Here is a 21,988-nt window from a genome sequence, read left to right as displayed (position 1 = left end):
AACATAGGCTTTTCCCCCCCTCAGAGATCTGCTGTTCCCTCAATGCTGGTAATACTGTAGCTAACTCTCAAGATCTCCTGCCAACTGAGTATCAATGGCACGCCAGTAAAACTAAAGAAAATCAGTATTTTTCCAAGGAGACTGACAATGGAAACATCAGATCAAGTGAGGCTGCCCATTATCTCAAGCAAGCCAGGTTTTTTATCTTTCCCTACCAGAAAGCTGCACTTCAAGAATTAAAAGTAATGAAGATTTTCAACATATGGATTTTTATGACTAAAAACCTCAAAAGGAAAAGAGAGTCAAAAGGTCTCTCTGCAAAAATTAATCCTGGAATTAACGTAATTCATTTGAAAGCTTACCAAGTGTAGTCTTCTAAGAGTTATTATACATGAACACCTGTAAGGAGCCAACTATTAATAGCACCAATGAAACTGTCATACAAAAACAAAGAAGTGCTACTTGTGGCACTATGATTCAGGTTGTGTCAGCAGTTTGATTTTCATGACTTTAACACCCAGCTGTGAAAACTGCCTTCGGTAGAACCAAGCATATTACGCCTCTATCCATGGGGAGCAACATTTCTGTTTTCACTGGGTAAAAATGCAAGAGTCAATTTTAATACATAACCTCTGGATAATAAGATCCAAATTTTGCAAGTCGTTTTTGGATATAGTCATTGCCAAACAGGACTATACCTTAAAAAGACAGTTTGGTAAATACTGCAAGGCAAACATAGTGGAGCGCAAGAAATGGGGAAATAAGAATGTGTGACTTCCTATTTTGGTGTATGTACTTTAAGAATTAGAGGTATACCAAAGAAACCATGTGCTAACACAGAATTCACAGCTATAGATCTTTGTGAATTGGACACTGTGTGCTTTAACACAAAATAGCAGTTACAGATTTATTTTTGAGAAGACATCACTTGAGATTCTTCAAGCAAGGAAACGTATAAGTACTAAGCACTGAGAGACTAGTCCTGTGCAAAATCAGAAGGACCACTCAAGCTGCCGCCGGACTTGTGTCTGTTGTACACAAGAATGAACAAGTGGAGCTTTTCAATTAAGCACATCAGGGATATATTGCCGGAGAGATCCTGCAATGAAAGAGCACCTTCTTTTAAATAAAAAGGTACTGAGAAACTCACAACAGAATGAAACTAGACTCTGTAAAAGCTTTTTCCTAGTGTAGTTTGATGCATTGGGCATACTGCAAGAACTCAGGATTCTATTTTATCTAATAGCCAAATTTAATTATGACGAACATTAAATACTAGCTTAGAAGGCTAGCAATCCTAATTGCGAGGAAAAGCAGTAATGTCTTAGCTATGTTCAGTAATATATGGCAATTTACTTAATTAAACACTGATTTTTAATAATGTGATTTCCTACATGCCTCTCACTGTATATAAAGACATATCAGAGCTATGCTTTAAATGTACATACATAATGCCAAAGACAGTACAGACTTGCTGTAAAGGTAGGAACAATAGAGTAGCTTTTCCTCCAGGTCTTCTGTATACTTCTCGTCCCCTTTCCCATATTAAAATTAAGCTTCTTCTCAGAGCAAGACAGGGAACTAGAAGTATTTAAAGGCAATGCACTTTATTCCATAGATTTATAAACCTTTCTCTTATTCATCCATCTCTCAGAGTCCCAGACATACTAGAGGGAAAGCTGAAGGTACAAAACAGTAAATTAAATAAAAACTTTCTGAACTACTAAACTAATCTTAAACCTGTATTATTTTGCTCAGCACATTGAATCACTCAAAAGACTTTAGACCTTCCTTTAGGAGGTGGGCTTGTACTTCCTTCAGAAGGAATCTCTAATTGATTTTTGGCCACCCTTTCCCTTTTCCTACCATCTATGGCTATAAATTGGCCCCATCCTGTCCTTCAACACACACAGGCCATATAACAGATGCCAATATTTGTAAGTAGTTATAGGAACATTTTATGAGGGGAATATGGACAGACTTTAGCTTACATTGAAATGCCACAGCCTCAGTAAACCAATAGACAGAAACGCCTGAATTCTCCAGAGGGTTTTGGAAGCAAAACCTTTACGTTTTTGGCTACGTGAGTGGTTTAAGATGAAAGTTACAGTACACGCATGATAGAGTAATACGAGACATCAATGAGGCCAGGTAAGGTGGTAATTAAACACATCAGTTGCTTCCTTAAACAGAAAGACTAGAGGATCACTCCTTAAACAGAAGAATCAGAGGGTCAGGGATGGAGAGAAGGTCAGCAGAGCTGCAGTGGTATGCAGAGAGTGCTTAGGAAGTTGCCAGTAGCTTAGGAGCCCCATTCCTCTCCTGATCCATTCCAAAGCAGCAGTCCCACAGGAACAGTATCTTTAAAAAAGGGACCAAGTGTTTTTACACTGTGTATATACACATTCACTGCATGAGCTCTCCTTACTACAAGGAAAGAGACACGGCTTCAATTAATTTGTGCACATTCACCATCACATTTTAGTAAATCACACAAATTATTTCCAACAGAAACTCAGCCTACTTAACTGGTGTCAAAAGTGGGCTGTACATCCACCTCTACAAGCGCTAGTTACAACATTTAATGATTGGGAAGTTGTCCATTTCCAATGCACATGGACTCTCGTATTTCACTCTTTAGAAATGCTAAGAAAAATATTTATGAATCAGCAATAACTTATACCATTGTTTTACAGTTTTCAGTTTAATCAAAATAAATACAGTATTATTGCTCAGAGAATTTTAGTACCGTGAAGGCTCCGGATGCTTTCTATTTGCCAAGTCTGCATTATGCTTCCCTTTAACTGATCCTGTGTTATTATGCTTCCCTTAAACTGATCAAGGTAACAGATGGCTGTGATATACTGGAGGTGATAAGGGCTGTCAGCATGCACGTGCCAAAGCTGAACTGCACTGCAAGAGTAATAACCAGTCAGCATCTTCCCATCTAAAGGGTACCTCCCAATTTGAGGAAAGTCCAGTTTCTCATACTGCTTAAAAAGCAGCAGAATAGACAGTGCAATGAAAATTAAAAAAAAAAAAATCATACCATGTTTCCACAATGGTGTTTTTTTACATTATGACATCCAGCATAACTGCAAAGTATGAAAGTACAAGGATATTAATAAAAAAAGCAAATATTAGAGACAGTAGTAAGACTCTTATTTCATTTCTTAATAATAAAAAAAACTTTCAAATCAGTCAAGAAAATTCCTCTCTCATTCTAATCATAAGTTTCCCTAAGTTTCAAAATGAGAAAAAATAATTGAAACAGTTGCACTGTGTTTTCTAATAGAAAAGGTTGCAATAAGAACATGGGAATGTAAACTTCTTAAGTTTCCTACAATGACTTGATATGCATTAAATAGAAGTCAAATACACGAAGCAAAACCACATAGCCACAGATGCAGGAACAGCTATGAGTATGACTATTTCCTTAAAATGGGCTGGAAAGTGCATAAACTGAAGTTTAGCTCTTAGTCTTCGTGACTTCCTTGCCTTCTCATCTTCAAGAATTCTGCAACTATTTCAGTTTCAATAATGAAAGGATAGGTGCTACCAAGTCTGCAGATCTACAACAGCAGAGCCTCCGCAGCTGGTTCAAAGGCCAGTCATTCTGAAACTGCTCTTTCCCTGTCTAGTATCACTACAAGCACGGTGGGAGGAGGTGAGGACATGATAAAAAAACATCAACTTGTAAGCAATAGAGACTGCCAAGTTCCTCCAATGCAGACCAGGCTAGGGGCTCAGTTGAACAACACTTGATCAGGAACAGCCAGTTCAACTTCAGTAAAGAGGCTTCTTGGCTGTCATCTTAAGCATTCCCACAAAACACATCTCACACAGCTAGAAGTATGGGCACATCATCTATGTGATGAAAGAATACAGACTTTTGTATGCAAATCTGAAGTGTCCTGTGTCCCTTTTATACTGCACTTCCTATAGAATTGTAATGATATTCTAATTTCAGAAGCAAACAGCATGCTAAGTTTTGGCATGAATATTTTGACAGACTACTACCCTATAATCATGGGAAAAATTACACTGACATGAAAACCACAATTATTTAGTTGTACAAAATCCAGAAAACTTTGCCAGAAATTTCAGCATCTGAAAAAAACAGCCTTCTCCACATCAGTGCTTATGCTTTTAGAGAGCTGTATCTATGACAAAGGTAGCAAGTACACCAGAGGAAGGAAGAGTAGCTGTTCATCCTTCTAAAAAAGGAAGGAATAGCAACAAAAATGAAGTTATGGATCACCACCAGCATCACTGATGAAGCCTGACACATCTAATGCACCCGAGGAGATCCCGCATGCATGAAGTGTTTAGAAAAAGCGGCACACCCACTTCCTACCATAGGATGCCTGCAGTTTGACAAGTAGCAGCCTCAACAGCCAGATGAGGTGTCCCAGTTTCAGAACAGCGTCAGCCACTTACAGAGAGTGACTACAGGAGCAGTCAGAAGGGACTGCGATGTATCGGACTAGAAACAAAGAAGTCACTAACAGTGTGCCTACACAGTAACAGTCAGAAGCACTCCCTGCCTGATTTGGGGCTTTCTGCTCTTCTACACATACATATTGTTCTATACACCTTAGGAAGGGCTCATTTACCATTTCATGATTGGGAAACATGTTCAAGCTATTATGTCATAGGTCCATACATTAAGTCTGAGTACTTTCAAGTTGCTAGTTTTTGATTTGGGGCTTCGCTTTTTTTGTTGTTGTTTGCTTGTGGTTTTTTTTTTGGCTGTATGTTTTTAAGGCTTCCCATACAGTTTGGTGACATACCACCTCAAAATACCTTCAAATACATAAGAACGGAAGAACAGAATAGACCTGGCAGTGCATCTCTTAGCCACATGCTTTTGCGCCATCCCGAACAGTGGAAGTTTACAGATGGAGCATTATGTACCTCACATACAGAAGGTTATGTCCTCTAACGTGAGCAATGAAGAAGCCAATAGGCACATCTTTAATAGCTATGCGGGTGTCAGATACAAAGCAGAGACACAGTATCTTCTCATTAGAGCAAAAGCACTTGAAGAGACTTTCAAAAAGACAATTCCCTCCTGCACACACACATTAGATTTTCTAACAGGCTGTAGGAATTCCCCTTTGAGAGGGATTCTCAAGCAGCAATAAGTGGGTCAAATGAGAGCTGAAACCAGAAAGCTAGGGAAAAGTGAAATAGAAAGGTGACTACCTTGCCACATTTAAAAGTCAGCTTTTTCCAGAGCAAGCATGTTTTCTTATTATTATTTCAAATGTGTTCAATTATAGCACCAATTGGTTTATCTTCTAGGAAACTTTCCAAAAACCGAAGACCTGCAGCATCCCACACCCAAGGCAAGTAATTTTTGTAGCTGACATACTGGTTGGATCATTGTATTTACTGATCAGTACAAAGCTGTTGTGATACCATCAACTTTTATCTGACGGATTTGACTGTCTGATGCAAGCTGTACCATTACTCAATGCAATAGAGATGTCTCCTGGTAGCGAGAAATGCTGTTCAGCGGAACCTGTCACTGAACAGATTCCAACTAGATAGAAGTCAGACACATCCTTAGACAGTTTGCTTCCTGTCAGATGACATTTGAGTTGCAAAGCAAAACTAATGTTTCCTATTCTTTTTTTTTTGCTGTCTTAAAAATGGACAAAAAAACTCTTGAAGAAAGCCTGACTTAGGTATACTGTGTGTGTATTTGTGAACAAACAAGAGTTGTTGTAACATTTATATTGCGTGTGAAGAAGTTTAATTGCTTAAGAACACATAAAAGGCATAGGTGACAAGAGACAACACAGCTTACATCAGGTTGTTTGTCAGGCTTTACAAAACCTTTGTTAATGATTTAGATTGTGAAAACTGCATACCCTGGAAACAAAGTAAAGCACAGTAGGAACTTTCTAATAACAGAAGGCAGACAGGAGAGAATTCCACCCTTTCACCTCACCATCACCTTACCAGCTTTCCTTAGTTGAGTATTTCAGACAGAATAGGCTCATATACATACAGAGCCCAAAGGAATTCATTGACTGAGGTACTAAAAAAAAAATAAATGAATTCATATGAGAGGAGGTGAGAAACAATAAGAAAAAGCTTTTACTTTGCTCATTTGACTAAAAAGCAACCAAAGTAGCAAAAAGAGATTTAGAGCAAGATAACATGCATCTGTGAGAGAAAATTAGACACCTACCATTATGTTGGCTTTCTCTCAGGTCATTGTTCACCTTCTGGTTCAAGGGAATGACACTTTCTAAAACAAGCCTGAGTTATAATGCAACAACATAAAGGAAAGCAGAGCTGACAAGTTTGTTAGAACAGATAATTTAATCAGGATTCAAGTCCAGACTCAAATGCGTAAAGAAGCTGGTATAAAGGTGTGAGAAATTGTCAAGAGAGAAAGTACTTCATGCCTCACCAACAGAGCATGATATCAAAGAATAAATAAAATCATGGGTAAGCACAAGGAAACTCAGACTCAGTCACGGCACTCTTCAGAGAAATAAGATGTGGAAAACAGAATTAACACTAGGATGAATACCAGTATCACAACTGCACTGAAAAACCTTTTATGCAGCTTTCTTGGATTACAGGAATCAGAGCAGTAACTTTTCTGTTCTTCACGCAGCAGTCCATTTTCCTTGTCCTCCTGCATAGCTACCTGTTTTCTAGGAAATAAGCTCCCTTCTTCAGAAAACTCAACAGCTAAAATAATGTGAAATAGGCAATCAGAGGAGAAACAAGACCAAAGTTTAGTGGGAGAGCATTATATCACAGGAAGAAGGGAGTTATCTCTTCAGTTTGGATTGGCTGTAGGTGTATAGTGAAAGAGATGCCTGAACCCTAAAATTTTAGAAAATACAGAAATATGAGAACTATTTACACTGATGGTCACCAGTCTTCATTAAAAAAAAATAATGAAATAAACAACAAAACTAAGAAATTCATATGCTGCTGGTAATGGGATACACTGCTCTCCTTGTCATTCTGGGCAGCAGTGGCAATAGCTCCCCATGGCTACCCACATCATCATAAGCCTCCATGAGAAACACTGCTTAGCACAAGTCAGCTTCCCAAACACAAACTGGGTACTGTATCTTTCTCATATCTTCACACAGCTAGAATGTACTTTAAACATTGTTAAATACTGAATACATTCCAGAAAAAATTATCTACTTTTCTATCAGGTACACGTCACTGTATGCAGTATCTTATAATTCACTTGCTGTTGACAATGTTTTACAGTCCACGTTCTGTGCACATCCTGTTCAAACACAAAGAACTGGATCGCCTCCACTGGTCCTTGAGTCAACACCTGTGACCTGTGCTGCTTTATCTGGATTTCCCTCTCCAGTAATCAGCCAGAGAGACTTTCTAGCAGCCACAAACACCAAGCAAAGCTGCACAAGAACAGAAAGATATAAAAAAAGAAGTTAACACCAAGACAGGTGTATGAACTAACCCTGTATCAGCTATGCTTTATCATGAATGTGTTGTAGCTCACCTGTGCTCAAACACCCCACCAACTGTATTATGCTTTGTTGCAGGTAATGGTATACAGCTGGGCTCCTCTGAGCAGGCACAGACAGCAGGATCTGGACTCTCAGCTCTTGGAGAAGATAAAAGCCCTGCCAGTCTGCATAAAGTTGTGGAGCATGAAATAGCTGAAAGGTAGTAAAGCAGAAGACCATTTAATTGTAAGTGCCTTGGATAACAAGTCAACGTATTAGGTAAATTAGAGCAACTGGTAGTTCTCCTCCCTTCAAAGGAAGAGCTGAGAGAAGGAAATTGTCCTATTTTCTAAAATAAGGCCTGGGCTTTCAGATAGTATTCTAGCCTCCTGTTTCACTATTTGACATTTTCCAAGACCATTTCTTTCTAGAGTTTTGGGTGAAACATGACAGCAACACTTTATACTCTGTAAAATGAAAGACCTGGAATTATAATTTAGGTAAACTTGGGTTTCACCCCACAGCCATTATTCACGTGCTGCAAAACTTAACTAGGCATTTATACCACCTTCTTGTCACATTGTGGGTGTTCAGCTTCTGATACTATGGTGGTTTTACAGAATCACTTAAGTTGGCATCAGAAGGGACAGACCTCTAGATCACAGTCCTAGATCCATGAGCAAGCCAGGATAAACTAGGACAGGATGCTCAGGGCCCAAGTTCATTTTGGATACCTCCATGGATAGACACACCACATCCCCTCTAGGCCACCTGTTTCAAGGCTTGACCACCCTCACTATTTAAAATATAAGTATGCACACAAGCATCTGTCTCAAGTTCAATTTATGTTTCTTACATTTCAATTTGAGCTCAAATTACTGTTCCTCTTTCTCTGCAGCCTCAAACTAAGATAAGGACGTTCAACACATCTGAAAGAATCACTCAAGACAACTCTTGGCTATTCAAAGATAGCCACTGAAATAGAGAGCACCCAGTTTCAACTAAGACAATGCTTGTTTTAATGAAAAAGGCAGCACTGCTTACCCATAGCCTTACATGTAGGCTATGCAGTTTCAGTGAAATCTAGCCTGGTATTTCCATGTAGAAAAACAATCCTTCAGACCCTATCCTTTTCCTGACAAAAGGCGTCCTCTCTGGTACTGCATGCTGTAATGGTTCTCTGCATTTGCTTTCCAGGTACACACAAACTTCCCAATGACAAGGAGTCCTACCTCACCACTTGATCACAATACTTTAAAAAAAAGCTTCTTAAAGTGTTTCCTCTGTTTTTTTTTTTTTTTTAAAAAAAAAAAAAACTCTTCAAGAAGAAGTTGCTTTACCCATAGCTTATCAAAGTTTTATAGTCACCCTCTGTACGAGGCATTCATTGCTTCATATATATACACACAAATAGACTAAAAACAAATTGAGCCATATTTTCTTAGCACCAGTGGTTTGCCTCAGTCTGTCTTGTTTGTTTCATTCTTAAGAGACTGATTTTAAATCTTACCTCAATTCACAACAGTAAATCCTGCTTACTCCATGATCCTTGTCCCTGTCAATACAGTTAACCTTTCCCAACCTGTGAACCATAACACCTGTATGGAGTCTGCAGTACATATGGGTTTGGTGCACAATTTGTCCTTGTAGTGCACAATGCTGAATCATAGGCAGGCAATCCTCCCTACATCAAGCAATTAAAGAAAGCGTTACTGCATTTATGCATGCACACTTGCTTTTCAGTTATACTTACACTTACCGCAGCATCCTTAAGAAGGCTCAACCAAACCCTAAGTTTTGCCAAACAGCAGGTGAATTTGACAGAAATGCAGGCAACTACACAGAAGCTGGTGCTAGTAGGGTTACTGTAAGAGCTCTCATTTGCAATGCAGAAACACAACTGATTTCACTGTCTACAATTCGCAAAAGCCTCTGACCTCCTATTGAGGTGTGAGTTCTGGTGTATTGCTTCGTTCATAGTTCAGCTTTACAACTTAAATGATCATTCGATTGGTCTACAAACTCTTATTTTACTATCTCTCCAGGTAAAGCAGGACAGCACCAGATACAAGACAGATGTTATTCACAGCTCACAATCCAGTGACAGAAAGGGGAAAAAAAACAACATCAACATAACCTAGTTGTTGGACTCAGAATATTTTTGGTATGTCTTCAAGAAATCAAACATCTGAATACTCTTACAAGCATCAGTGTACAGAAGAACAATTTGACTGATGGCAGTGCAATCAGACTTCCCAGAATTATTTAAATGCAACTTTAACAGATACTTAATCGTAGTGCCTAGAAAACAAAGCTGTCAAAAAGCACTGCTTCAGTAGCTTCCCCAAACAAGATACGAGACAGGAGCTAAAGATCTGGATATTCAGTAGTAAATGTTGGTTAAGCTGGTATTCACAAAAATCTTATTTTCATATAATAGCTCTTCAAAGTACCAAAGTTTGAGAAGTCAGGCATTTCTCCACATTTTGCATTGTGGAAAAATCTATCTAAAAAAAATCACTATTTGTTAAGAAGCATTTTAATACACACAAGAGGCACGTGTTTCAACATTTTTTCCTTAAATTATAATAATAAAAAAGAGTGCAACACATTCTCAGAAGCAACCCACCAACAGACCAGTATCTACATGAAACTTCAGCAGCACTTTGTCCACCCAAATACAGCAGTTACTCAGACCAGAAGTCATTTTAGCAAAACAGCAAAGTGCAGTTTGCCCCACTGCTATGGCGTGAGAAGGGAGATAAGGGAAATCTCCATGCTGCAACAGGAGTATATAACAGCACTGGTTACATACTAGAGTCTCTTATCAGTAATGCAAGTGGTAGAACGACACCAATTTCAACCCAAACCCCACTGGTAAACTCAGGATTTGTAGAGATTCGTTTCTATACTGTAATTTCACAGAGACTATGGTCCAGCTCTTGGCACCAGAATGTCTTTTAATTCCTGACCATACAACTGTGGAATCGATTTTCACTTATGGCTTTACCATCCATGTTGCAACCCCCTTTTGTTATTTGGCCAGAGATCACAGCCTCCTTCCTATCAGTTAAGCATTGAACCCTGCACAGACAGTACTTCCTTTAGATACAAGATGAAAGAAGTAAGCTGCATGAGCTGTTTTTAACCAGCTGGTGCAGGTAAGCAGGCATGTGACATAAGCTTCCACTCACTATACAGAGGTGGATGTGCAGATAGTCCATCCTATTCTGTCATCCTCCACAGCCTTGTGAGTGCCATTAGAAGTTGGTAACTCATAAGATGCAGCTGTGCCACGTCTCCATGGCGTACTTCAGTTAAAAGCCGCACCATAGGACAATTCCTGTATCACAAAATTACAGTCCTACCTGGGCTCAATTCCTTCTTCATCATAACAGGATGAAAATCCCCTCTTTCATCAGCGGAAGAGAAGGATAACTGAGATGTTCACGACTACCTGAAGTTCTGAGAAACAATGAGGTGTTTGATCTCAATGTTTATGATCAAGCATGCCCACTGTGGCATCACCTTGACTCAAGGTGCCACTGCAGTTCAAGCAGCACTTCATTCAACCTCTTAACACAAAAGCACAACTCTACATTCGCCTAGAACTGTCACGGTCCCCTTGGCTCAGTATTTATCTCCCACCTACCCCTGTTCCAGGAACCAGGCTCTATGGGGCCTTACTTCAGCAAACAGTCTGAGTATGCTGGCCACACGCAAACAAAAGCCGGGCTCCTCACATAATGCAGCTGTGCCAACTCACTTTCCAAAAGAAAAAAATCCTGCAGCAGAAGGCCTCAGTTTGAATAAGATTAGTTTCCTACCCAATGCTGTCCTATGCTTTCCTCAGCCTAAAGGGATCCATGCCTTTATTTCTGCACCCTGAAAGAGTTCCAGTTCCAAGCAAGAACGCAGAGAGAGACCAACTCTATTTAGCCCAGTAATTCAAGTGACTGTCTAGAAAAGACAAAGCCTGAGCTCATTTCCACTTTAGCGTGTCCACGCATTTTATGCATGACAATTAAGCTTAAAAATGTTCTCCTGGAAGGCAGGACACTCAACTTTGCCCGTTCTCAGATAAGGAAGAAACGGGATCCAGGCCTCCCATTTCTGGGTGAGGCCTCTCAAACAAAAAGTCATTAAGTGAAAATAATGACAGGTAACGAAAAGGGCAAGGAACAAATACTACAGCAACTTTCTTTTAAATTTCACCTAAGAAAAGACAACAGACCATTATTCCTAGTGGTAGATCTCAAAATAATGGAAAGCTGTAGGACCCAGAGAGAGGTTGCTCTCAGCATAAAGCTTTCATCCTAGGCCAAGAGTTGGTTGGCACTGTCTCATCACTAAGGCACCCGACCTCTTTGGCTAACTTTTAGGTATTCTAGGCCTTTATTAGCTCCGACTCTCTGCATGTTCCAACACTGAAAACAAATATGCCTGACAGAGGTTAAACTAAGACAGAAGAGCTGCACTGAAAATAAGGAAAGGTAGCACACAGAACACTGCACTGAAAGAATCATACCACTATGGCTAGGGGCCTCTAACTTATTTTTAATAAAAGAAACATAACTACTGTCAATGAAACAAGACTATTTATCTAACTAGTCCTTTGGAAAGCTCTTGCTAAAAATAATCACCAAGTAGAAGTGTTAGTATATACAGGTTATCTTTATTTTCCCCTTCTTCTCAGACTCAGTTGCATCTCCTTGTCAGACAGCCATTTGGTAGGATTCCTCAACCTGCTCTCGGCAGGCAGTCACTAACCTATCAGAAAAGGTGACACAGACACGTTTTAAGAACGTATGAGAACAGATGTAACACACTAAAACAAAAACAGCTGATGAAATTCATAGCACAGTCCACGTTCTTTTTGATAGCAGATGAAAACTGCTATGACACTGTACTGTCACTGGATTTATTCCCTCAAAGGTCAGGTGGCTCTTCCATTACCAAAGACAGAAGCATTGACTAACATCGCTGCAGAGTAAAGGATTATCATGCTTGTTTTTTACATGCACTTTTCCACAGTGCTCACAGCCTTCTGAACAATTCACACCTGTACCTCACAGACGGATCTGCAAGCATTCCAGGACAAGTCACCATTGAAGGGGAAGAAATTCTTCCACATAGGAAGGTGTCATTGGTTAAGTGCAAACCATAAGGGAAAGAAAGCTGCTCCACTGATTCTAAGACAAGTAACCATGCTTGCTATCCCATGTTACCTACTTCACAGGTCCTACCCATCACAAAAGATACACCCTACAAGCAGAAGTCACTCAGCATGTTCTAAGAAACAGTGTGCAAACAGAGCAGTTCTTCCAGGCAGTGGGCATTGCAAAGCGAGGTTGATTAAGGAAGCCCAGGGCAACTTTCACTCAGCACCCACTTGGCAGCAAAGATGCAGCAGCGTAGAGCCCTGCGTGGACAAACAGTCCGGCCAAACATCCAGGCTGCCTGATGGTAGCGAGAGCTGCAGATGCTGCACAGGAATACTGCGGGTCTCACAAGGTTAAAACTCACCACTGGCGCATCCTTTTTCACAGGGCAGGAGGTGCTGCAAGGGAAACGCTTTTATTTTCACGCCACCTTTCTGCCGCACCTTCTGCTGAGCGCATCGCTATCCCTACGATTAATGCAACCAGAAATAAAGCGGGGACTGCAATGAGCCTGCAAGAACACAAAACAAGCAGCCTCGGGAGCCGCTCGCATCCTGGGTGGAAAGCTGATACTTGCTGCAAGAACACCCAGGGTGGGAAGGGACAGGTGACGGCGAGAAACATGCCTGCACAGGACAAACCCACAGAGCAGGCTGCCCTGCACCACCACGGTGGCACCCCCAGGAGGAAGGGCTCCACCAGCATTACCTCCAGCCCCTCGCACTGCCTCCAACAGGTGCAGCTGCCTTGTGCTGAAGCTCGGCGCTCACCCGGGCTGATGATTCCCTAGGAACTGCGGGTGCAGGCTCCGTAGGCACCCCCACACACCCCCACCTGCAGGAAGGGACACCCCGAGCCCGTGCTGCCCGCAGGGGGCTGCGCTCCCCCGGACCGCCCCCGACCGGGCTCCCATCTCCCGTCTCCCACCCGTACCTGCCCGGTGATGCCGGTGATGAGAGCCACTTTCCTGCCGCACCCCTCCTCTCCTCCCTGTGCCATGCTGCCGCCGGGGAAAGGTGCAGTGGCAGCCCCGGGGCGGAGGCGCGGCCGCACATGGGCTGTGGCTACCGGCCGGGGCTACCAGCTCGCCCGCCTCCGCGCCGCCATTTCGCGGCTCCCGCCCCGCCCCGCCCCGCCCCGCCCCGCCCCGCCCCGCCCGCAGGTGCAGCCCGGCCGCCGGCACGGCCCCCGCCAAGCGCGCTCCCGCGTGCGTTGGGGGGGGGGGGTAGAGGCTGCGGGAGCGCGCCCCGCTCTTCTCTCCCCCTTGCCTCGCCCCGCCCCGCTCGGCCCCGCAGCCAATCGGCGGCCACCGGCGCTTCCTTCGAGGGACACAGCGGAGGAGCCGCCGACTTCCTGAGCGCGTGTCGGGGAGGGGCGGGGCTGCCCTTGGGGGTGGGGGGGGTGCCCGCGCAATAGCGCCCCCTGCGGCGCGGAGGAGCGGGTTTCAAACGCTTCGTCGCTCGTCCCATCCCGCCTCCCTAATTTTCAGTCAGTGATCTGCAATTCCGTGCCTCATGAGACTGGGCAGCCGCATATATATCACCACAAGTCCTGAGCTTTCGCTGGAAGAGAGGCTGCACACATTATCAATGCATTTAGAGAAACGCCAGAGAGTGCCTCGCAGCTGCGGAAGGGAGCTCCAGGTCTAAACTCCTCCGTATCAGGCACGAGGGCATCCAAACACCAGAGAAACGAAGCTGTGCAAAGCTGGTCCCCAGAAGTTTTCCTACCTGTGGAAATGCTTGTTTGTAAATGACCCTTCTGGAATGAGTGAGCTGTTGGAAATGGGGCTTATAATAAACGTATTTCACTGTTAATCTCCAAAGCTGTCAGAACAGGGCTTCCATACTACACGATTGGATGGCAGGACCTCTACATACCCAAATAGTTGGGGTTTTGTGTATTATTATCATTTTACTATTTTATTATGGCTCATTAGTGTGCAGGGTCAAAAAGTACTCTTCAAGTGGAACTATGCTCTGAAATCCTTAAAGCTTTTTTGCATGCTGTCCCTTCATACTCCTAGTTTAAATCTCCCTGTTGCTTCAGTCTCAACTAAGTAGTAAGCTAGGATGAAGTAACTGCACTATGTTTTGTTGCCCTGCGTAGTGGGTTTACATGGCAAGGTTTTGGTAGCAGGGGGCCATAGGGGTGGCTTCTGTGAGAAGGATCTAGAAGCTGCCCCATGTTTGGTAAGGGCCCCACTGCTGACCAGAGCTGAGCCAGTAAGTGATGTTGTTTGTGCCTTTGTGAGAGCATATTTAAGACAGGGGAAAAAACGCTGCACCACACAGCAGCTGGGAGAGTGAGAGGAGTGAGGAACAGCCTTGCAGGTGTCAAGGTCAGCAAAGAAGGAGGGGGAGAGGTGCTCCAGGTGCCGGAGCAGAAGTCCCCTGAGGCCTGTGGTGAGGACCATGGTGAAGCAGAATGTCCCCCTGCAGCCCATGGAGTACCACGGTGGAGCAGGGTTCCACGCTGCAGCCCGTGGAGGAGACCACGGTGGAGGAGGTGGACCTGCACCGATGGAGACTGCGGCCTGTGGAAGACCCCTGCCAGAGCAGATTCCGGGCCGGACCTGCAGCCCATGGAGAGGAGCCCACGCAGGAGCAGGTGACCTGGCAGGAGCTGCTGCCCGTGGGGGATCCAGGCTGGAGCAGTTTGCTCCTGAGGGTTGGACCCCATGGTACAGACCCATATCTGGAGCACTTCTTGAAGAGCTGCTGCCTGTGGGAAGCCCACACTGAATCAGTTCAGCAAGGACTGCATCCCGTGGGAGGGACCCCACAGCACAGGGGACGAGAGTGACCGAGAAGGAGCGGCAGAGAAGAATTTCTATAGACTGACCATAACCCCCATCCCCCCGTTCCCCTGCGCCGCTCGGGGGGAGGAGGTGGAAGAGGGTGGATGGGGGGGGAAGGTGCTTTTGGTTTCTTTCCTTTGTTTCTCACTTCTCTAGCTCGTTAGTAATAGGCAATAAATCTTACTATCTTCCTATGCTGAGTCTGTTTTGCCTGTCACAATAATTACTGCGTGATCTCCTTGTCCTTATCTCAACCCTTGAGCCCCTTTCATCGTATTTTCTCCCTGTTCCTCTTTGAGGAGGGGGGAGTGAGAGAGCGGTTGTGGTGGAGCTCGGTCGCCCACCTGAGTAAAACCATCACACCCTGTATGGTTAATCAGAGTTGCAAGATTTCATTCCGACGGTATCGTTCCAGCATCTTGTTTCCAAAGCTTTCCGGGGTGAGGCAAGACCTAACAGTTTTAAATTATTTTTCAGGACTAACATACCAGTAGATCTTTAGCTTGATAGCACATCCCATGTTCATCACATCTTTGCCATTCCCAGAAATGGGAACAAAGTTTTGAGTAACTCAATGGTGACACCATTCCTGCAGCATCAGGAAATTTTACAAGAAACTCTTCATTCTTAAAATGAAGTTGGATTGGCCAACTTAGATGATATAAGGCTATTTAGCCATCTCAAGCATTATTGGCTATACTTGCCAGTGTCTGGTAAGGGGAATTGGCTGCCACAATCTCTATAAAAGAACAGACAGTGAAGCTTGGGGCTTGCTGCCTCAAGTGATGCTCAGACAGGATTTTGTGGAGGTGGTGGAAGAGTGCAGTAGAATGAGAGATCAGTCTTAAGCATGTAGCTTTATGCTAAGTGTTTGTTTCTTCTCTAGCCTACCAACTTAGCTGGTAAAGTCCCCTGATAGACATGAAAACCAACTTCTTGTAGCACACTTCCGCCTGGTTCACTCACAAAATTTCCCTAGAGCATTTATCCAAATAAACTGAGACCAAATTGGACTCTTGTCACTGAGACACAGTGTTCACTTACCAGAAAATGTCTTTGTTATACCTCATGTGAAACAGAACAGCACTGAACTTACTTGTGACAAGACAGAAAAATAAAGAAGAATATTAAAAAGGCTACTGAGATAATTCTGCAATAAACCCAAAATCAAACTGTTGTCTCTTCCACCTATTATGCTGGCTGTTCTCGGGAGTTAAATGGTCATAATATCTGTTCAGGAGAAAAATTTTCCTAGACACAGGCAGCTTTATAAAGTTGACAATATTGCCTACTACTTCTGCAAACTGTTTTCATTCCAGTAATGATTGCAGAATATAGGTGCACAACCTCAGATCTGAAAGACAAGGAACACCTCAAATGGTATGAATTCTGTCCTCTCAGCTTTAAAATAACACTGCAGACATAAAAAGACACACAATTCTGAGAACTGCAGGACTCCTTATGCTAGGAATGAGGCACAAAACTTATTTTTATTTAAAAATTTAGGATTTAGCACTGGAGAAAATGAAGAACGGGCTTTATTTATTTACTTGTTTATATAGATCATTTGCTCTCCTGCTAGATCAGAGCTGCATGAAGCAATGCATCAGATGCATGAAGAAATAGCCTTTTTCTGGCAAGAAGAGCTCATCATTTCTAGCTTTTGCTGGCAGTCTCTTAAATGTATGCCAAAGTAAAGCTGGCCTTCTTTCTGTGTTCTGCTCAAGAAAGCAAAGAGAGGTGCTGACAGTGCAAGGCCTGAAGCTGGACCAGATCAAGAACCCCCATCATTGGACTTTCATGTGCAATTAAGAGGCTTTCTTTGGTCACCCTCCAAACAGAATTTTGTCTACCCCTGTTTGTCCAATAACCCACTGGAACTCTTTTTCAAATGTAGCATTTTTTTCTTGACTAACTCTCCGAAGCATTTCACCAAAGGAGGGAGCCTGCTCACACCTTTCCCAACTCAGATGATTAATCAATTCTATCAACTGAAAGACTGCCTTGTCCTATGACTGTACTCTCTCAGGTGACATGTACCGTGGGCTCTCCCTTGATTCAGAGCAATCGCCTTCCTTTCTACAGCATCTGCACTCCCCACTGAGTGGGGAGATTCAGGGCAAAAGGCTGCAATCTGTGTCACTTATGCAAGGAGAACATCTCAGTCAGACTGTGCTGAGATCACTTTTGCAGGGCTTATATTGGTATTTTTAGTCAATGCTAATACTAGAAACAGGCAGATGAAGCCAGACAGGATGTAGCCCAGTTCAGGTTCCAGCTGACTGAAGCAAAAAATGTCTTGAACCTGTTTAAATTTCTGTTCCATTTATAAGTCTGGCACTGGTAGTTACAGATACTGTTAGCCAGCTACCATAATCCTGTTAAATCTGCCCCTGGCATGCACTGGGGCACATTCCAGGTTTAATGCACAAAGACCGTTCTGTCACCAAAGTCTTCCAAGGTACATTGTTTACAGAGGAGACTGAAGGCTCGATTGTGGCACAGGTACTAGGTTTTACCTAAGTTGCTCTGGTGTTGACAGCAATTTATGACAGACTGTAGCATTTTTCAGGATAGGCTGAAAACTGGACTACCCCTGGGATCTGGGGGTTAATATGTACTCTGGGCACAAGCCTGCACTGATGTCTTTCTTGCTGTCTCCAGCACCTGTACCATTACATGTGCTACCTAACTTAAAGCTATGTCTGCCCACTCCATAATCACTTTTTCATGCGTCTGTAGACCTGGCTCTGGCCTCTGAAATTGGCAAGGCCCTCACTGAAGAGGAGACAGCAGATAGACATACACATGCACCCTCAGTCCCCTTGAATCCCTGTAGGAGGAGAAGCTTGCGTCAAGTAAATTTTAAGCCTGGAGAGTAAACTGAAAATCTCTGAAGAGACAAGAATAAAAAATAAAAAAATATCATGTGCCATAGCCTGTATGGTGTTAACATGAAAGCTGCACCCCCAGGAACTGGGGAGAAAGAGAGAGAACAGAGGCAGATAAATTTGCTTTTTGGTTATGAATAAAATTATATATCACAGAGAAAGAAGGATGGAAAGCACTGCTGAGTGATGTCAAATTGGCCAAAGTAGGAAATAATGGAAAATGAGCTAAAAGGAAGCAGGGAGGGAAAATTAAAGAGAAAATAAATGTTGCTGAGAATAAGGAAGAAAGGAATAATAGGAGGAAAAGGCTGAAGTATATTAGATTGCAAAAAAACACCATCTTAAGTGGTAAGGGAAAGGGAAAAGGAGGGAGAACACAGACTCACTGAAATTTTGTTATGCTTGAATACCACATACATTGCAATCCTGAGGACCTCGCTGTTTGTATGGGGATTTGGCCATATTGCTGACTGGGATTTGAAAAAGTAGTTATGTGAGGTTTAAGAATCTCTTATGAATCCCTTGTCAGTACTTAGAGAAATAAAGTAACCATGCTTTAACTCCAGAAGTAGAAATTACTGATTTGAAACCAACTTTTTATTCATTGTGGAATGAAAGCATCCCTAGTATTATTTCATTGTGTTATTCATACTAGAGATACTTTTTCCACATTACTTTGATATATTTTGCTGTGCTGAAAGTTGACATGTTAACAGTATGTCATGCTCCGTAGAGGAGTTAGAAGTTGTCATCAGACCAAGTGTAGTCCTCTTCCTCTGCATTACTCAGTGCGATACAGGGAAAAACTGGTAGCTTGTCCCTTTCTGAGGCTCTTCTGAATGACCCACATCAAACAATTTAAGAAACTTCTGCATCAAGATACCGTGAACTCTATCATAGCTGTATCCGAAGAAGAGCTCTGGCTAGAACATGTTGCTCTTTGCTTACCTTCAAGGCCGTGAGCCTTGAGACCAAGGCCTGGAGGTAAGCGGTGCTCTGGCCACCCTTGCCTCTCAGGTGATTCTTATGTCTCTGACACATCTGGCATTGCAGACCTCTCCCCACAGGCTGTTGTATTTCTTTCCAGTGGGACCTTCTAAATAGCAGAGCCATGAGAAGCTGAGAGATCTATGCTGCATCTCAGCATTACAAAGCTGGGAGTCGGGGGGAATCCTGGCACTACTGGCCCCCATCTGGAGCTCCTTGTGTTCAGCATTTCTAGCCTGTGCCCAGCCCACAAAGAACTTGCAGCCTTCTTTTCCTCTTTGCAAACACTTGCCTGCTTATTTTTGAGGAGATGTTTAATATTGGCTGTGTTTGCTAACCCCTTGGCAGACATTCATCCTTTTAAAGGCAGAGGCCAAGTTCCTGTTACTGGTGTTGTGATGTGATTTCAGCGCTCTGTGTAGCGTGGTGTCTCAAAGGCAAAGACAGTGCCAGTACCCCATTCTACCCTCATATGTATCCCCAGCACTACAGTGCGATGATGCTACGCTACAGTAAAACTGAGGCAAGAGCAGGATCCAGGCTGATCTTTTTTTGCCACTGTTTCTATCCTACAGGCTTGCTTCTGGAAATTTTACTCAAGACTGGTACAGGGCCATAAGGGCACAGGACTCTCGATCCCTCTCTTACTTCGTGCAGGAGCAGATTGGGTGTGAAGACCTGGGGATATTGGCAAAGCTGTTCCTGCGCAAGCTTGGTGCCTTTAGACTTCCAAAAAAGCCACTTTCCAGCCCAGCACATGGGAAGGAGCTTGCCTGTGTTCACCCTTTTGTGAAGGAAGGTTGGGGAAGATCTCCTTTCAGCTTGGCTTACATTTTCTATGGTCAAGACGAGCTTTAAAATAGCCTTGTAGCCTCAGACACACACACTGCAGCGCAGGAGTGTGATCTGGCCTGACAGCTGTCATCACACCAGATTTTACATCCAAAGTCGTGTAATCTGAAAACAGTTTTCTTCAAGGCCAGCAGCTCATTCCCTGTTCTATGAGGTTCACAGAGGAGAAAAGGTCCCTTCAAAAACCCAGCCATTACATTAGACTTCCTCATTGCCTCTCATAGATTTTAGTACTTTGGGTGGGACTGAATGTTTTCCTTTCCACAGAAACAGCCCTTACCTTCCTCTGGCATCTGAGATGTCACATTACTGCAGGAATCTGATGAGAGGCAACCTGCCTGTGTGTGCTGGCACCTTGGGGAATTGTGGTGCCTCTTACTGCTGAGGTATCATTGCCTGATACCTCAGTGTGCCTTTACAGTGGGTAAATCACTGCTGCCATGTGGGGCCCATGGCCAGGCAGGGCTGGGCAGGGAGGATGTGGAGCCCGGCCCTGCTGTGGCTTCCATGGGGCAGGGGCTGACAGCCCCAGGGCTGATGTGGGGGCCTGGCCTGTGAGGGAGCCCTAGGGGTGGGTGGCAAAAATGAGGCCTGTGGTTGTCCTCAGGGCTTGGACACAGCAACCAGGAACACAAGCCAAGCCCTGGCTCAAAAAGAAAAACAGTTTAGTGTTGCACTGCTTGTGGTCTGTAAGTGAGCTAACCCTCATTGCAATGTGTTCCTGCAGCACACGGAAATAATTAACAATTGCTCCTTTGTATCTCAGCCTGAACTGGAAGTACCTAATTATGGGTATTGTTTCTGTCAGAAACATGAGATAGGTGTCCCTTCTCATTTGCAGGAGAGGGTAAAGAGCCATGACCACAAAACGGGTCAGGCCCAACAGCTTGTGAGCATGTACAGTTGTCCCTCACAGCCTGGTGCCAGCGGGGATGGAGCCGATGGAGCTAAACACCTGAGGGAAGACACAGGTTCCTGGCTGGAAGGAAGGAGTAATCTCCCTACAGGACTGACTAGAAACATTCAGCTGGCATTATTGTTTCAGTATGTACAAGGAGTAACAGGACTTTGAGGGGACATTCTGAAAGTTCTTTGACAAGTCCCGTGGTCCAAGTTGAGAAAACTGTAAAAGCATAATATTGTTAGCACTGAAAAGCTAACAAAATCTTTGTGTGTTTCAAAGGATGTTCCCAACTGTGAAGCCAAGTCACATCCACCTCCACAGGCAGGTCTGTAGATCCAATACTTCCAGCAGGATAGCAGAGATACAAAAATGTACGTCATAAAACAAATTCTGTGAAAATGTAATAAATGCATTTGAAAAACATAAAACTGTGTCTGGTTAAAAACGTATTTTTAAAGAGGATATCAGAGAATGAACTAAAAGTTGCTATGCTGGAAGCCTTAAAAGTCTGTCCAAAGAGAGAAATGAGTAGCTACTGGAAGGCCAGCTTTTTCACAAACACCACCATTTGCATTATATGTACACGGATGTACTTGGGTGTCTCCATCTGTGGCCCTGATGCCAACTGTCATCTTTTTATCGCTGACATTTTTCCTTATGAAGAGTAAGTTTGAACAAGCCAGTGTTTACACACACTGTTAATCCCAGGTAAGGCTATTTCAGAAAACTATTTATTCTACTCACTAACAAGAATGAGGACATCAAAGCCTGTTTGTCTGGAAAGCCAACAAAATATAATACAGGGGTTCTCTTCTTTTGTCTGGCCTTGCACAACTATAGTCCAGTATACACACAAGTCCTTGTGTAAATCTTGTCCAAAAGACTTCTAATCAGAAAAGAAAACAACAACACTGTATTTCTCACACTATAAA

At 43.3% G+C, this 21,988-nt stretch overlaps 1 protein-coding gene across 1 annotated transcript in view; it reads right to left on the bottom strand.

The window, feature by feature from the left end:
- Positions 1–13,767, bottom strand: part of GMDS (GDP-mannose 4,6-dehydratase) — a 408,222-nt gene extending 394,455 nt beyond the window's left edge. Inside the window, exon 1 of the mRNA XM_035317561.1 lies at positions 13,556–13,767. Within this exon, the coding sequence (XP_035173452.1) occupies positions 13,556–13,621 (66 nt within the window). The 5' untranslated portion in view covers positions 13,622–13,767. The remainder of the gene's footprint in view (positions 1–13,555) is intronic.
- Between the last annotated feature and the right edge of the window lie 8,221 nt (positions 13,768–21,988).

This window comes from Oxyura jamaicensis, chromosome 2 (assembly GCF_011077185.1).
Source record: "Oxyura jamaicensis isolate SHBP4307 breed ruddy duck chromosome 2, BPBGC_Ojam_1.0, whole genome shotgun sequence".
Classification (NCBI taxonomy): Eukaryota; Metazoa; Chordata; class Aves; order Anseriformes; family Anatidae; genus Oxyura; species Oxyura jamaicensis.
The sequence above is the reverse complement of the archived record's forward strand: the minus strand, read 5'-3'. Positions and strand labels throughout refer to the sequence as shown.